The following is an 18680-nucleotide window of genomic DNA, read 5'->3' on the forward strand; positions in this document are numbered from 1 at the left end:
GTTACTATTTATTTTTAATATTTGTAATTCATCTATTTTTTATCTAAGTGTCCAACTATACGGAACTGTCAAAGAGAGAATAGATCCTCGTACTTTGATTTGGATGTAAAAGAAGACTTGACGATTCAAAGAAGGATAATTCTCGCGGAAAGAAATAATGGTGTCGACAACAAATATTCGCGCAATTTCGCGAATTCGGGAGATCAGAGAGTGCATTAATTTATAAAACGCACATTCGCGTCCTTCGCGAGGATGATTCCCGACGTAGGCGGAAAAATGGGATTTCCGTCCCGACAGCTGAAATGAATTCCGCGCGCGCGCGCATGTCTTCGTTATACAAGTTTTAATTACAATCGATTCAATTTCCTTTTTCGCCGAGGACAACGGAGTTTCCATTCGCCCACCCGCCGGGATACTTCGTCAGCTCGTTCATGAACCTGACACTCGTAATGGCCCTTCGTTTACCGCCTCGTATAAGATCGGAACGCGGCCCTTTTCCTTCCGTAATCATCGGGAAATACGCCAGAAAATCGCGATTAAAAGTCTGTTTCCCTTTTCTTTATTTCTTCGCGTACAGATAGTCGCGCGAGAATTTCTCATCTCGTTTTAATCGCGAGAATTTTATTCATTCCAAGTTTTATATATAGTTTTTTTTTTTTTTTTTTTTTTTTTTTTTTAATATATCTAAAGGAGCGAGAAAGCATCTCTAATATTCTAATATTTTTTTTTAGCAATTTAATATATTTTTTTTTTAAATTGGATAACGAGATAAAACAACGTTTTACTTTGAGACACTAAAGACTTTCCTAAAACGAGATGGTCTTCATTCGATAAGATGCTCGCGACTCTGAAAGTTAATGAATAATTTGCATTTTTTCTGCAAGATTATATAGAAGGATATCGCGCGAGAATCGGGAGAGAGAGAGAAAGATCGCGGAATTTATTCAAAGATATTCAAAGGAAAACGCCAGTGATTTTCCTTGGCGAGATTGACTGTGGCAAGAAAAGCTCGATGGAACGAGCGTCGCTTAGCCGCTTCAGTTATGAATATTTATAAATCTTAACCCGCTGTTACATAAGTCAAGCGAAATCGATCGAAAACTTTTTTTTCAGAAGGTTGCTCTCAATGAAACGCGAAGCGCATCGATTTCTCGCATAAATAATTATAAGGTAATTATAACTCCTTTTCACAGGATGGATCTAGCAAGTGCAAAAAGTATACAAGTAAACTGTCAATATATAATAATTAATTTTCGAAAGCTCACACGCCAAATTAAACATTTTCAAAACCGCATATGAACAATATAAAAAAAAAAATAAAAATAAAAAAAAAAATAAATAAACTGCACAGAAAAATAAATCACTCAAACATAGAGTGTTAAAAAATACACTCTTAAAAATTGTCTATAAAATTTTAATTTCTCGCCTCGATTGAAATCATTTATTTTTCACTATTGCGAATATTTATTTCCCCGAAAAGAGAGCCACCGACTCCTGTCGAAAGAGATAATTCAACCTGTAGAAAGGAGACCCTCGCGAATGACATAATTACAATTTGATACGTATATCAGTCATGATTCTCGTCACCTCTTCTCGCGTCACGTCGATGCTTTTGCATCAAAGTAATTAGCGCGGAAACAATCCCGAGACGCAGGGCGGATAATTGAGAATCTCGTTAGGAACCACACGAAGAAACGGAGGTGCTCGACTTCCCTCAGAACCATCCCCCATCAGCAGGTACCAGCAGCACCAGCAGTATCCATAAACGTCGCGTCTGACGAGACGCAGATAGAGGAAGAGAAAAGCGGCGCTGTTTCTGTATCACGGCGCTGAGATACGATGGAACCTTATGAAGCGGCGTAAAGGACCCGTAGGGGATGCCCCGGGATTTCGTCAGTCGCGTTCCGTTAATTTATATGGAAATATAAGCAGTCCCGCGTGGATTATGTAAGCCGCGGCGCGGCTGTGCTTCTTACCCTGCAACGTCTTGCAGCAAATTATTCCGAGCGTCGTCGTCCGGGAGACAAAAGGGGACCTCGCGAGCGAACCCTGAGATTATTCGCCACCGGCGTCTCCCTTCCTTGTAATATCATTATTAAATAATTAGCGATACCACGAGTCATTTCAACGATCGACGAGAAGGTAAAAGTATCGAGCAAGACTTGACAACCAAAATATAGAAATAATAAATATCGCTAGGTATAATTCGGAAGAAGAAGTATCTTCTTACGAAAAGAGTAAAATCTTTTAAAACATCGCGGAAAATAATGAACGATTATTCATTTTTCTTTTTTTTTTCAGTCAATTTCGTCAAGGGAGGATGTTAATTTATCGGTGTCTCGTTTCGCCGTCAGAGGCAATTGGAATCGGTTTTTTGAGACAATTTTTAGCTCGATGTGAAGAAGACGAGGTGGTATCAGTCGGTTGCTGTGTAGACAGTGATGCGAAAGGGAGGGAATGGGGCGGGGGATAGTTTTAATAAACGCACGTTTCTCCAGAGAAACTTTTCTCGTTGGGGTGTACCGTCTACCGCAGAGGGATATCGCTTTTCTTCTTCCCGACTCGCTAGATGAAAATCCGTCTCTCCGCTTCAACGCGACGAGATGACGACGAGGACGACGACTCGGGTTTCATCAATTACACGAAAGAACAAGAGGGACTGGGGGAGAAGGACGCGCGTGCTTTTGAAAATCCGTCAACATTTACACTGAACAAAAATTTGCAAACCTTTCATCAGTATTTCAATCAAATATACGTTTTGTTAGATTTAATATGTCGTGTATATTTTATTTAAATATTTTTGCATGTTTAATTTAACAAAAAAATTATAGGTATATAGGAAAGGTTTAGTCAAGTTTTTTTCAGTGTAGGACAGCGATTTTTTCCAAACTTTTTCGGAAAAAAGGAACTTAATTTAATCTTAATAGTGATTTATTTTCGCGGGCGAGAAAGATTTTTATTTTGTGTAGGTGCGAATTTGAAATAAACTTAAAACGATAAATCGCGACCGTTTCACTAACTGCGAAGCGACAGAGTCTCGTAAGCGCAAAGGAGAAAGTTATATTGAAAAAGTTTGTCGTTGACATTCGTTCAAGTATTCCACTGAAGAAGCAAATATTATTTCGCGCCTGAGGCAACGTTGATGAAATCGAACTCGAAACAAATTAATCTCTTATTCATATATATATATATATATATATATATATATATATATATATAATATATAAAATTAAATAAAAAATTATTGTATTTTTCATATATATTTGAAGATCGGAATTCGATATTTGCATTCGAGCTTCATGCAAACAAGTTTCTCGTGCGTTTATATAAAGTGTGGTTTAAAATTTAATTCCGATTAGCGAGAGAGAGAGAGAGAGAGATTCGCGTAGATGCACGCTTAATCTCTCGTACATGTTGGAATTATACGCTAATTTACATTAATCCACAATTTACGGGCTGGCGAACCCGTTTTGAAATTAATTAATAATTAATTATAAGTCGCTCACATATATATGTTGCCGGTGATAAACTACATGGTGTACATTTATTAAATAATGTATAGCCAACTTGTGGAATATGTATACGTGATATATATTTCATAATCTACATCTATTGTCTTATCTCCCTCATCCTGCGACGTGAATCGCGCACTTCAAGTTTAATCCCAAAGTTCCCGAACGCACACAGATATATCCAACCAGGATGAGGAGGATGAAGAAAAACGCGACATGAGAAACCAACACGGCCTGGTGGAGACGGAAAATGGAAGAAGGGAGAAGCGACTTGTTTACCAATAATAAAGTTGAAGCCGGCGCAAAGGAAGACGAAGTGTCTTTTCTCGCGATACGGATGAAAACTCCAGAAACGCGAACTCTCCGATATACACACACACACACATGCATGGAAACACACACAAGACGTATATTGCCACGGGATGATCGCAACCAGAGTGAATGGAGCGAATGAAGCGGACCCATTTTCGAAGACCATTGCTTCTCAGAGCGATAAAACACACGATAGGCGCTCCGATTTCCCTCTCGCGTCGTATTTCTCTTTCTAATGTGTCAATGTCGACGACGTCTTCGCGATTCCTTCCTGTATTTGCTGCAGTCAATATTTTTCCCGCAAATAAACAGCTTTCCGTCACTATTAATCGTTCTTTCGGTTGACAATTTTGATAGAAGCGCGCGAGAAAGAGAGATCATGTTTATATTGATTTTAAAATTTATTTCCACGATATTTAACTATGAATTTTCTCTCTGATTAGATTGAAAATTCGTTTCAACAATTTAACTTTGTATCGAGTTAGTGTTCACGCAATTTTCACAACTTCCCTCGCAATGAAATTAAATAAAAGTTACCTCGGACGCGTAAAATCGCGAGGCTCCTGCGTGTAATTTTCCTCGCTTGAAAGATCCAAGACGCGACGGGTCCTCAAGAATACCTCGGAAAATTGAGAACGTATACTCGCTCGTCATAAGCAAGAATATATAGAAGAGAAGAGAGGGGCTCGCGGACTCTTAATATATACGAGAAATTGAAAATGCACTCCGACTCGCGACAGCGTTTACACGAGAACGGCAGATTTTCCGCAGCCTCCGCTGGCTCTTCCTTTATCTCCGCCGCGGAAATCCCGAAGAACCTCCTCGTCATTTATATCCAAGGGACTCGGTACCTTCGGTCCGTCTTGCCAGTAAGATAAATTGCCATTCTGGTCGGACGATAAACGAAGCCACCAAACCCACCGGCACTCTCTCGCCTTCCTTCGAGCGAATAGAGACATACGCGCTGTTTCGTTGGCCGGGAATCGTTGCAAAACGCCCGAGACATATAAGTCCACTCCATCAAGCGTCGAAGCTCTCCTCCGAAGCTTATCAAACTTCTGAGAGGCGATTTCGTAATATCGCCGGCCCCACGCATCGATCTTCTCCAACCGAGAGAGCCGATTTTGCTACGGACCGGAAATTAAGCTTCGCCGCGCGAGCTTATTTTTTTCGACAAAGTTCACGCAACGTTTATCAGCAAAGTATTTCCGATATATCGGCGAATCTTTTCCGGAAATATTAGCCGCGGTCAAGTTTCAGGTCTGACTTGCCTCCTCCCGAAAGAGAAGAATCTGTTAGACGGCAACTTAGAAAATGTTGTTAATGAATGCCAGAAGTATTATAACTTGCTTGCCTGCCCTTTTAGCTTTCAGAACTTTAGAAAATATCTGAAAGATTAAAATCGCTCTTCCTATGGAAGGAAGGAGAGAGAGAGAGAGTACATCTATATAAAACTCCGAAACTCCGACTTCCCTCCAAGCCAGAAAAATAATTTGCAAGGACTGCTTCTCGAATCGCTGCTTGCCAGTCGGCAGGTCATCCATCATCTTTCTCGGAGACGACGCCGTTGCATCAATTTCGATTAGGAAGACGTGCGAGAGCGAGGGACGAACGCGAGTCGAATATATGCAACCGAGGAGAAAAGGTTTTTCGGCCAAAAGTCGGAGGAAATCAGAAGGGGAAGACAGATGCGTTGCTGAAGAAGGTGAGTTTCCAGCGAGAGATTGCTCTCTCATCTTGGAATTAATATAAGATTAATATCCCCAGAGAAGCTATGTTTTGGAGCATATCCATGAATCTTGCATTTAGCACTAAGAATTTTTGTATCTGCGGGAGAGAACTTTTTCTATGGAAAAATCATCTACGTGTTTCATTGTTCGCGTTACATTATTTTTATTCAAATGTATATATTTCGTTTTACACATTACGAAAAGAGAAAATAGATGAAATATTCTTGGCAAGAGTCATTCACAAAAGTAATTCAATACAAATATTATTTTATTTCGATCGATGCTCAAATAATATAATAATTGCAAATCCAACTAACGTCGTGGATATCTGAAAACACATCGCGATGAGAAGCGAAGAATAAAAATATTACGCATCCCAAACTCGGGTGCAACAATTTTCTTCGGAATGAAAATCAGATGAAAAAATCCTTTCAAAATTGCTTGCTACCAAATTTTTGATTAAGAACTTATTTAAACCGCAGGAAGAACTTTGAAGTGAAGGATTAAATCCGTGTTACGGGCTAACCGAGGATCGATTTCATCGAAGGAAGAGGATGAGAGGAGTCATCGTAAGCTCTAACTAACAGCCGGCGCGTAACGTTACCGATATCATTAATATTTATCGGAGCGATTTTATTATAAACCCCATTTCGCCTAAACGTCTGTGCTCCGAGAGAGGCGGATATCGCCTCCGTTATCCCGGCACGAGACTTTGCTGAGGAAGCGATATAAAATTTTACTGGTTTACCGTCATAATGAAAACCAGAGATGAGATACCTCGAGGACTTGAGCGATAAATGTAAAATTACAACAACGTTACGGCTCCGCGTAATCGTTTAACACAACATGATTTTAATGTACGTATATTATGTGATTAATTATCGAATGGCTTTGACGTAATTTGAATTAATTATGATGTAGAATGAGTGAGTTGATACTCTGAGAAATAAAAATGTTATTAAAAGAGAGAAATCAAAAGTAGAATTTTTTTCGAATTATTACTTTACATTTAAATATAACGAGATGTTATTTTTCTCTACATTTTGGAGAATTTTCAAATATTAAATATCGTAGTAATTATCTCACGTTGAAAGTCAGTTAATGTAAAGCGCATATATAGAAGTGAATTAATAATAATGCTTTATTATTATTACTTCCTCGTTCATAAAGCGTAATTAAAGTCTTTTAACTTTCAATATGAAAGTAATTTCTAATTAGACCACGATTTCGAGTTTAAAGTGTCATTTGAAAATTTGATAAGAAAAATTGAAATGCTTTGCTATTTGATACACAGATTTTCCTCAAGATGTACCTATTATTTATATGAAGCGCCTGCACGATGACAACACGTGCAGTTATGTAATCATCGGAAACTAATGTATTTTTCACTTTCGATACTATTATCGTCGATTATTATCCTTGTAAAAAGTTCAATTATAATAAATAATATTAATATTATCAATGATGAATGGTAAAATATGCTTCTATTTATTTTTACACGTATCTATTCGTGTCGTCAAATAAGGATTCAATGTATGATCAAGGTTGTTCTTTTCAGATTCGATCGATTATTCTTAATAATTCACATTAATAAACGTGCAAACGTGTGACATCACTAATATAATCTTTTAGTCATCTACTTAATTTGCGTCGTTGCTTCCAGTATGCATATCCGTAGAAAATTTTATGCAAAATATGCATGCAAAAATAGTCAGGATAATGTATACTTTTCGCATTCCACGTAATAAAATTTTTATTCAATTGCTAAAGGTCAGATAAATGTATAATTTCGGGATCGAGGATGGATATACAGTTTGTGGAAAAATGGAAAACAATTTTGAATTAAGATCTTAAAACTTTTAGTGGTTTTCCATTTAAATATATTACTGAGAGGGATTATTAATTACATGGTCAAGGTAAAAAATGTTTTTCTTTATATACAATCATTCATAATTGTAAAAAAATAAAGTCAATATGTCAATTTTATACATGTACTTACGTGTAATTACATATATGTAGTAACTGCAGTTTCTTTTTCACCATATATGCATATAATGATTTGATAAAGCACTATATTTATCGTGACATACTTAGATATTACCTTGGTCATTATTTTGATGATGCGATACTAATATATCAATTCCATTGATATGTATAACATAAGTAAATGGCAAACAGATTTTTTCAAAGACTTTAAAAAAAGACTATAAAAAAAAGATAAATAAGTTATGTATAAGTCTCCCTCGCTTGATTTTAATTTCAAATATCTTTTACAGAGATAAAAATAAGAAAACAAAATAAATAAATAAATAAGTATATACATAAAAATGCCTTTTATCTATGTATTACATTTTATCTATGCACCAATTATAGAGAAACATAAAAAATGAGAATACATTACATTAATATATTACCTTATTTACACATAATATTGATTCTTATTTATTATAAATATTGTATTGTTCTTATTTAGTACGAAAAAATAATTCTTCCTCTGTTTAAAATACACACAAAACTATCTATCTCCCAAAATATATAATTAGTCGCGTTAACATTGATCTAATAATTGACGTCTTTCCTCGAGACTCGTATAACATAATGCGTGTCTCGCGGGCTCTAAAATCGTGCACGCTCGCAGACGATTGACCTCCGAGCGATACTTGGCCATTTGCAGCAGCTTAATTTCCATTTATTACGCAATTGATGCAATTAGACACGTCAATCGCGGGATAATAGGCGAGACGCGTCCGACCGCGACTGCCGACAAGTAAAGCCTCGCCGCCTCGTCTCGCCTCGCCTGTGTAAAGCCAATCGAAGAAGAAAGTGTTTGCGCACACAGAATAAAGAGCTGCGAATTTATTTAATTATTTAACGCGAACCGGAATTTTTTAACCATGCACTTGACCTTGCGCTTAAACGTCACGCAGACGCATATTTTATTACTGAAATGAATTGCAGGAACAATAAAAAAGCGAAAAGGAATTCATTAACATATCTTAGTGTGTTGAAAATTCTAAACGAGTGGAGAGAATTTTTTTAACTTGTATCATTCATGAAAACGAATAGAGGAAGATACACATATGTATGTACAAAGAAACACTCGGAAATTTTAGAGAACGAAATAAAATGTTATGTAAGCGCAACGTTTTAAAATTGACGATGAGTTAGGTAATATTTGAAATGTTTTCTCTGTTTCATGCATGTATAAATATAATTTTTAATATTTGACTTACGAGATTGTTTTCTTACGAGACGACTGAATTTCCATTCTTTAATCAAAACTCGTTCTTGAAGTTTGCTTATCATTCACTACATCTGCAAAAAAAAATGCAACTTTATTTAGCATTCAAGCTTTTAATTATGCATACGGCGAAATCATGAATAGTAATAGAAAAGAATAAAAAGTAACAGCTTAAAAAAAGGATATGTGTATCACAATAACCAGAAACACGTTGCTCTCTGTTATCGAATATACTTTTTACTTTATTTTATTCGAATTCTTTTGCGAACTTAACCTTTTTCGGTATACTTTTAGTTTTTCACCCTTTTCAGGCGTGAACAAAAATCGCACTTCGACTTTAGTCGAGGCAAAAACTTATACAATTCTATCACGGAAATTTGTTAAACAACTTTACAATCGTCTCCTTGATTCACTTACCTTCGCAAGAACGAAGATTTCGAATAGCAGTTTCTCCGAATCGCGAACGCGTTATGCAAAAAGGAGGGAACTTTTTTTCCCGCGAGTCTTTGCGATTATCGATTACGCATGCGATCGAATCACGGATTAGATTTTGCGCAAACATGCATACATGCATGTTACATACCTACGCATAGGAAATCGTCACGGTGAATCGACACGACGCGTTCATCGTCTCCGGCGAGCGATACTTAAGTACTTTCTTTCTTCTTTCTTCTTTCTTTTTGCGCGCGCGTTTTTTTTTTATATAAGCATATTTTTCGTAGATTTTGTTTTTGATTTCGGCCACGTGCGCGCCGCTCTCGCGCACCTGTGATTGGTCAGCTGATCGGGGGCTCGAGCTGTCACGCGCGCAGGGAGAGAGAGCGAGCCGCGCGCGTTTAAAAATAAATTAACCCCCGAAAGCGAACGCGTATATTGAAGTATATTCGCGTATTGCGATTCGGCCAGTGCACTCCGAAGAAGTGAAGCGTGCGACGTGACGTGATTTTTATCGCGCATCGACGACTCTCCGTATATGAATATATATGCGGAATAGAGCGCGCGCGCGCGCATCGAGTATACAATACACGTAGACCGAGTGAAAACGTCATTTTCGTCGTGATCTCATCATGTTCGTATGTTTTTCTCTCGCCGGATTTTCGCCGCGGGCTCGAGCTACGTGAGAAGAGCGAGATGACGCGTGCCCGACACGTGCGAGCGCAGCGAATCGCGCAAAAGCACGCCGCGTAATCGATCCCCCACAGTTCCGCGATGCTGGCCGTGCGTAACCTCTAAATACGCCGCAGAAAAAGAGCGCCGCACATAACCTAAAATCATCTCCGAGCCTCACGTTGTACACGTAACGTGCTTTCTTTTCTCCTTTTTTTTTTTCGTCATTCGTTGAGTTCTCGCTTCCTCTCGCGTCTGTCACGTTCGTTCGCTTGATTCGGATCCCTTCGAGGGTCCTTCGCGCTTCGCGAAGCCGAGGGAAAAATAAATAAATAAATGAAAAGAGGGGACCAAAGTGCGTACTAATTCGCGAGTGGGATCCGATTCGATATTTCGTCCGCCTCTGCCGCGGATCGTCATCGATCTTCCTCTTCATCTTCCTGGATAACGCATCGAGCGAAACATCGACGATGAAACGAAATAGTTAGGAGATGCTGTAAGTCGACTCCTGTAACTTGACACTCCGCACGGAGTTGTATCTCTTTACCTCCGCGTTATCGCTATCGTTATTCAAACCAGCGCCCGGTCGACGACAACATCAAGTCCGGCGCGATTCACGTCAGTTGCGTAATGACAGCGATAATCGAAGAAAAATACGCGCCTCTTCGTCTTTTTCTTTCCTTTTCCCTAAAGCGTTATCCTCATTGACGCGCGCGTCTGTATGTATCTGTGTGTCGCATTTGTCGTCTCTCGATATGAAACATTATTATATGTTGCCAGGTCAGTTACGGACGATCGCCTATGTAATCGGTGGATTATGTTGCACAGGAGGCAGACGTCTTAGGCAAGATGTCTCGCAGTTTGCCGGACAGAGTGGCCGGGCTCTATTATGCCCACGGCCTATTCTGCTCTTCTCATCCTGTCATCGTGCTCTCGCTCGCAATCTCGGTTTTGTTATTTTGCTGGTGAGTTCCGTCACCTAATTTGTTCTTGAAACCTGAAGCAGCAGAAATGAAACTTACATTGTGTAATGCAGCTATCCACTTGTCAATTTGCCCATGCCTGGCAATACTCCGAAGACTCTGATAAATGACACAGTTATACCAGCCAATGGTACGGAAACTTCAGTATTGTACGTTCAACAAGTAGTGCTGAGAATCGGAGTGATGCCATGGAACGAAGATCTGACACTGATGGACGCCTTTCGGGGGCCTCTCTACGAAGTGTTCAATCTTCTGGAAATCATACAGAATTATGAACATCCAGAAACGTGAGTAAAGTACTTTTATTATCTATTCAAAGAGTTGAAAATATATATACAAACTAGCAATATGTAAATAACAATGCAGAATAAATATATTTAAAAGGAACGAAACGTTAAAGACTAATATATTTCTGCTTTTTTAGATTTGAAACGCTTAACAAAGTATGTTTGCATATCGAGGCAGTGAAAAGACGAAATGGCAAAATGGCAGACTTATTGCCAGAATACAACTGTCTTGTTTTGTCACCTGCAAATTTGTGGCAACAAAGTATGGAATCGTTTGCTCAAGATACAAATCTTATTAATACAATATTTTCTTATCAGGTAAATATGATAAACAATTATTTATATTCATTATTTCTCAGCATTATGTGCGAGGTAACAAATCAAGATCTCTCCGCATATTCTTATAATAAAGATAAAGCTAAATTTGTTAATTTAATTTTATCTTTATTACATAATAAGAATATTAGGATAAAACAATTTTCAATTTTTAACCTGCAAATTTAGTCTTATCTTTATTATATATGATAAAAATTCTTAATTTATTCTCACCTTTCTATATATCGCAGAATCTTCAGAGAGGTAAAATAAGTCTCGCAGAAGTAATGTTTGGAATGAGTTTGAAAGAAACGGGAGTGAAGAGATATCCTGCTCGGATTCGCCAAAGAATTCTTCAATATGCTGTAACAATTTATTTGAAGAAATATGATGAACAGTAAATATTTATAATTTAATGATTTTCATCGATTTAATGTATATTAATGTATTAATGTATAATGTATTTTATTTGTTTACAGATTTATTAAAGGGTTGCAGAATCGATTGAAAACTTATTATTATCTGCATCAAAATGTTGACAACAACACGGACGTTGATACGCCTGATGAAATATTGAATATTTTCTATCCTGGTGAATTCAATTATAGTGAATTCTTCCCACTGATGATGACCTTACTGGCCTTATTTTTCTACGAATATTTTCAAGTGCGAAAAATAGAACTTGTCAAATCTAAACTCGGCATTGCGTTTAGTGCCACTGTGACAGTAATGGGTTCGCTATCTATGACAGTGGGTGTGTGCTTTTTCTTTGGTTTGACTCTGAGTATGAGCGCCAAAGAAGTGTTTCCATACCTGGTGATTATTTTCGGCCTTGAAAACGTTCAGGTATTGACAAAGAGTGTCGTCAGTACGGCCGCCCATCTGGATGTGAAAATACGTGTCGCTCAAGCTCTATCGAAGGAAGGATGGTCCATTACGAAAAATCTGCTTACAGAAGTGACGATATTAACTATTGGACTGTTCACTTTTGTTCCTGCCATTCAGGAATTTTGCATATTCGCAATCGTTGGACTACTGAGTGATTTTTTCCTGCAAATGGTATTCTTCTCGACTATTCTTGCGCTCGACATCAGACGTACGGAGCTATCTAACGAAAATTCCAAATTTCACTTGTCGCACATCCCCACGTCACGCAGACAACAATTCACAACTACTATTACCAACAGAAAACCTCACATCTTCCGCTCCAAGTCTCATCCAAAATTAAACGGTTTAGCCACAGGGCCGACAAACGTTATCGCTCCAAATACGCAAAATACTCATACGCTGGGCAAGATTCCCAAGCGTTTGAGATTGGTGCACTTTTGGGCGCGAACGCGAATCTTCCAACGTGCATTTATGGTATGGATGGTTGTATGGATCAGCATGACTATCAACAATTCTGGCATTATTGAACATGTGATACATTTGAGCGAGACGCTAAAACCAGAAGCTGATGATGGATATACGATAGATAAACCTCAACCAATGAACTATGTTGAAATTAATACAGTGACACCAATATCCGTATCACCAGCGACTATAGTACCTGATAATTTGAATGAACAGGTGAATTTTTATTTTTTATTACAATATTATTCCTTATTCTCATAATTGTCTATATATTTAAGGAAAAATGTATTTTTTTTTTTTTTCAGGATGTAACTAATAATACGACCGAGGAATTAAACAAGTTAAGACCTATGGATTATCCGCCTTGGAACAGTTTATCATTGTATCATTGGTCCTCGATTCTTTCGATGTATAACGTATCGATTGCTGGTGGACGAGTGACTATACTTCCGACAATAAAGCTATCACATGCAGTGAATCCACAATTAGTGAAAAAAATAAGCAATCCGAAAGACGTTCAGCACTTCCAATGGCAGAGTCTCGCTACCGCCGCGCTGGATCCCTTGGATTTTTCTGGTTTGTAATTGAATGAAAGATTAATCACACACTAGACATAACAATATCATTAATTTTAATAACTATCTTTATTTTCTAGATATGGAAGTACGATCGAGATCAGAAGGACGCGTATTTAATACGGATGCGCCTTTTGTACCGTCGAGTCCGATGGAGATATTTTTGGCCGCTGTACTGTGTCTCATTAGCGTGATTGTAGTCGCTTACACGATGGTCGTCCTTTATCGTTGTATCTGCTCCAGAAATTACGCCGAGTGGCGTGCTAGCTGGAACAAGCAAGAGAAGACGCACGATTCCGTTACTCAGCTAGTGCTGGAGGCCGTGCCCTTGGTTTTGGAAGGTCATACTCAGGAAGTGGAATGTATCGCGACGGACGGCAATACAGTTGCTAGCACATGTTTAGCGGGACACATCAGAATATGGGATTCAACATCCGGCGAGCAGCTGGCGCATATCGATAGACGGCAATTTTTCACCAGTCCACACAAAAATTTAAGCCAAACGTCACCGGATACTGATGAACTCATGTCGGATTACGAGAGCGGTTCACCACCTTCCAGAGGAGAGATGGAAGCGGCGCAATCAATGGGACTTTACTCACCGGCGATGTATCCAGGAAAGTTTTCCCCCGCTTACAACAATACGCAGAGGGTTAATAATAACAATCATAAAAGGCGATCTATAGGAAACACTCTGGATTATGATTATCAGATCGCTGAACTCGGTAGCGGTACTAGACAGAGACTGATGTTACGTCGAAGCTTAGACAGTGCTTACGATATTCCTGATTTGAAATCGGCGATCAATACTAAATTCACAGCCATAAAATATACACCCTTGCAAAAGAGCTACGATCAAGGTTTCGATTTTGGCGAACGATATAAGATTTTACTGGAGGAACATAATAAATCGATCGAGGAAATGCAAAAATCTGAAACTAGGGAACAGTCGAGCATTCCCCCTGCAAGATTAAATAACTCGGTTGGCAGTACGACCTCCATAAATACAGATCGCACGATACAATCATCGCATATCGCATCGGCGATCTGGTGTATGGATTATCAGGAAAATCTCATAGTGGTTGGATGTGCTAACGGCAGTCTAGAATTCTGGGAAGGTACAACTGGTAGATTTAAGGTAAGTCATGAATAATCCGAAAAACATATCTAATAAATAAAAATTAGTCACTACTTATATTTTGTCCTTAATTCACAGTGTCTCTTCGATGATGGATCGGGACTTGGAATTTCTGCCGTTAAACTCGTCGGCAGCAGAGTAGTAGCGGCTAAATTGAATGGAACCATCGACTTTCTACAGCTCGAGAGTTACAGCGAAGGCCAGCAGATTGATTGGGGCTTCACGTCCTATAGAAGAAGTAAGTAATTTTAAAATATGACAGATTTTATTTTTACATTGAATGATATTATATATTTTCTTGTATTCTGAACAAAATGCTCATTTCTTCATTCAAATTTATTTTTTATATCTAATTAATTCGTTATTTTAGCACATGTGCGAACAGGAAGCGCTGGTTCACCCATGGACCTAAATAACAGTATGCAAACGGAGGAAGATCTGCGCTGCATGAAAATTGGCTGTCATAGAGCGCATCAACAAGCGATCACCGTCCTGGACAGCGAAGGCGGACGCGTATTAACGGGTAGCCAAGATCATACTTTGAAAGTATACAGGTACACGAATTTGAATATATAATCCGGTTTCACACTTTCTAATCGTTCACGCATAAAATTGTGTGCTTTTCTTACCTAGGTTAGAGGACCAATTGCCTCTGTACACGCTTCATGGACATTGTGGTCCGATATCATGCCTATTTATCGATAGACTCAGTCCGATGACATCCGGTAGCGGATCTCAGGATGGATTACTGTGCGTGTGGGACCTGTTGACAGGTAATATAATTATTAATATCAATAAATATATAATTTGTAATCATTTTTGTATTTGTCTTTCACTATGTTTTTTTGCAGGGACATGCATGTATAGTATTCAAGCGCACGATGGGGCTATAGCTGCTATCACATGTTCGGTATCGTATGTGATAAGTATTGGAACAGATGAAAAACTATGTGTCTGGGAGCGTTTTCAAGGACACTTATTGCATACTTTGCCGGCACTTAAAGCGGCTTATAGTTTACAATTAGTGATGCTAACGCATCATCTACTCATAACTAGTAATCAGGTAATATCTCTTTCGAATGCTAATTATGCTTTTGCGATAGTAAAAGTATAAATGAGTTTAAATCTAAAGCTAAAATTTTATTGATGTTTCAGGGATCATTGGTAGTTTGGGACGTAAGAACGGGCGAGCCTGTGCGGGAAGTGAGATTGGGTCATAAAGACAGTTGCATTTTTGTAAAACAAATGTTGGCGTTGAGAGACAGCGTGGTTTGCGACTACGGCCGACAATTGAGAATAGTCAGATTCCCATTGGTCTCTGATAAGCTCGACTAAGTTCTCTGAATACGCGCGTGTACATAGCTGTTTTTCTTTATCTAGCGTTATTCGAAGAAAAAAGTGTCTTAATTGTTTAATCTTTAGCTTTTAGAACTTATAGATTTTTATACGACATATATCATGGTATTCTAAAGAGCAAAGTATATTTTGGATGTAAATTTATGTTTTCTGACTACACTGTGGCCATTTTAGAGTGCACGACTTTCGTATAATCGCGATACATGTTTACATAAATATATTTTTTATCCGATAAAACATACGTAATCACATTTTCTTCGATTTTTATGCCAAATCATCGTTGCTAATAACATTAATGATATCTATGAACACCAATTGAAAAGATTGAAAATCATATAGCTACACAGGGGTGTATATATTCTATTTTAGAATTCTTTTTATTTAAATAAATTATAAAGATGATTTAAAATTCATGTGCTAGATTACAATATTTAAGCTCAATGTATGTATTAATATCTCTTCATTCTAATATTTTATAATTTGCATAGTGGCTGTGCTTCATTTTGGAACGCCTATTAGCTTTTGTTATATAATATAAAAGCGCTTCATATTCTCTATTTAAATATTTTTTATGTTTTTACGATTTAGATGACATCGTGATAACATACATGCATTTGTGTTGTTCTCTAATGCATAAAGATATAAGACATTCTAGTTATGACATTCTGATGATGATTGACATAAATGTCTGCGACAAATAATAATAAGTTTCTGTGACATTTTAAATATTTCTATTCATTTTAATAATTAAATATGAATTTTGAAATTCATTCAAATCGTATTCAAATATAATTCTACGAATTAGTCAAAAGACTTTGAATTGTATAATAACATTACGAATATAACTACAAGTAAGCTGTCTGTAAAACTTAAACCTGAGTCTTCGTATGAATATAAATATATATATTGAAGATGCAGATGAAAATGAAATAATCACATTGTTACACATAAAAGTTTTGAAAGTGCCTTCATCATATCCGTCATTTTCATCTTTGCGAGGAAAAATTGAATAAATAATTAAGATAAAAATAAATAATTAATATGATGAAAAAGAGATAAATCTCTATATATTTATTATTACATAGTATTAATTATATCAACCAAACATATTTAATTAAATTTGATATACTATAATTAAAATTATTTAATTAAAAAGATGTAGATTTGAATGTAAATTACTTTAAAAAGTTGAAGAGGTTATCATTATGATGTTATTTAAATGCTAGTTGATGTTATTGTTTATGATTAATTTATTTCAGAGGACTGTAGTTAAATATATATATATATATATATATATATATATATATATTTATATATTTTTATATTAATTGAACATGTGAATTACTTTTGAATATACTTTCAATTGATTCTATTGATTGAATATTCATTATCATTACACATATTTGCGTTTTACATCATTTAAAAAATTTCTTAAAGGGGAACATTAGTTCGAGTAAAATGACTGCGTTTGCCCAATCGTTTATGTGTATCATTATAGTAATGTTATTTCGTCGTTATGTACATACACGAGAAAAGAATCTGCTTCTTTACTTGCTTCACTTAATATGGCAGCTGATTTATAAGAAAAGCGTATACAATGTTAAATAAAGAAACATAGTTCTTTAAGGGAACATTTCCGTTTCCATTCGCTATATATTACTTTATTTTCTTGCGAAAGAGAAGATTTGATATAATGGATTCTGCTTGTCTTTAGTATGTATACAGAGGGATAATCAACTTTATTAAGGTAAATGTGTACGTATACATCGATTTCCTTTTTCGATAAGATGCGATATTCTCGAATATATAGTCGAATAACAAACAAATGGAATTTAACACGAGAATATTGGCGTATCGGATAATAATACCGAGTACTGTATGGAGAACGTATACTTCTTGATTTTATTTATAAATAATATATTCCTATAAACTGTTTTCTTTTAGCTGAACTAACGCGATAAAATGGAGATGGATGTATTCAAAAGTTGAAAAAAAGAGAAAAAACGAAAAGTGCAAGAAATCCAGCTAAAATAAAAAAGAAATCTTATAGAAAAAAAGATATAATTAGTAAAACGATATTATTTTATAACATGAATCAAATGTACCTATACGCCATTTTTCACGAGTTAATCACGTTTGAGACTGATTGTACTCGGTATACAGCAATTTTTATTAATAAATATTTTATTTTTCAATATTTCTCTATGCGCGAAAGTGAATCTGCGATCGCCGTGAGAAGAAAAGATAGCAACATAGATATACATATATTTTTCCTAAGACTTTCTACATCGCAAGCATCACTGCGAGACTCGACTCTATATTGAAAATATAAAAATGTACGAAAAAAGATGACAGATAAATCGCGGTGAAAAAAATTTCTTGTGAAAAAGAATAAGTAACGAAAATATAAAAATAAATATTTTGATATAGTTTTCGAGAAAAAATAGTCTTGAATGTATATATACAATGCGTATCTTTATATTCTTGATTATAATTGTACGCGTTGATTAAGATACGATTCTTTGTATCTGAAAATTAGTCAAGATTGAGACATCAATTGTCACGAGTCACTAAATTTATTAGGCACAAACCCGCATTATAATAAAATATGCTCCTAGTAATAACTGTTGACTCGGTACGAATCAATCAGTGTGTGCGACTTTTATATTTATTTAATTAATTTTAATGCAAATTTTCATGTCGATCGTATGCAGAATATATATTGTTCTTAATAAATTGTCATATTTAATGTATGCTAGATATTCGTTATT

The 18680-nt window shown here is 36.6% G+C and overlaps 2 protein-coding genes across 8 annotated transcripts in view; one reads left to right on the forward strand and one right to left on the reverse strand.

Annotated features, from left to right (window-relative positions):
• Positions 1–18680, reverse strand: part of LOC114946631 (uncharacterized) — a 180635-nt gene that overhangs the window by 73256 nt on the left and 88699 nt on the right. For 5 of the 6 annotated variants that reach the window (XM_085489649.1, XM_085489647.1, XM_085489645.1 and 2 more), the window contains 5 exons: positions 15183–15316; positions 12301–14780; positions 11722–11850; positions 10925–11137; positions 8788–8869 (listed from right to left, as the gene is read on the reverse strand). In XM_085489649.1, coding sequence (XP_085345775.1) covers positions 8788–8822 — 35 coding nt within the window. In that variant the 5' untranslated portion in view covers positions 8823–8869; positions 10925–11137; positions 11722–11850; positions 12301–14780; positions 15183–15316. Of the gene's footprint in view, positions 1–8787; positions 8870–9212; positions 9470–10924; positions 11138–11721; positions 11851–12300; positions 14781–15182; positions 15317–18680 lie in introns of those variants that run through there. The other variant, XM_085489648.1, reaches the window with a different exon arrangement.
• Positions 9412–18667, forward strand: SCAP (SREBP cleavage activating protein). Of its 2 annotated transcripts, none has more exons than XM_085489639.1 (13): positions 9412–9446; positions 10683–10867; positions 10939–11172; positions 11310–11490; positions 11739–11884; positions 11967–13056; positions 13146–13416; positions 13496–14553; positions 14632–14791; positions 14924–15107; positions 15187–15326; positions 15405–15616; positions 15709–18667. In XM_085489639.1, the coding sequence occupies exons 2-13, from the start codon at positions 10752–10754 to the stop codon at positions 15886–15888; spliced, it is 3972 nt and encodes a 1323-aa protein (XP_085345765.1). In that variant the 5' UTR covers positions 9412–9446; positions 10683–10751; the 3' UTR covers positions 15889–18667. The 2 variants fall into 2 exon arrangements, with proteins under 2 accessions (XP_085345765.1, XP_029179050.2); XM_029323217.2 differs by lacking the exon at positions 9412–9446 and adding an exon at positions 9708–10398.

This window comes from Nylanderia fulva, unplaced genomic scaffold (assembly GCF_048542155.1).
Source record: "Nylanderia fulva isolate GAGA-0341 unplaced genomic scaffold, ASM4854215v1 Scaffold9, whole genome shotgun sequence".
Lineage (NCBI taxonomy): Eukaryota > Metazoa > Arthropoda > Insecta > Hymenoptera > Formicidae > Nylanderia > Nylanderia fulva.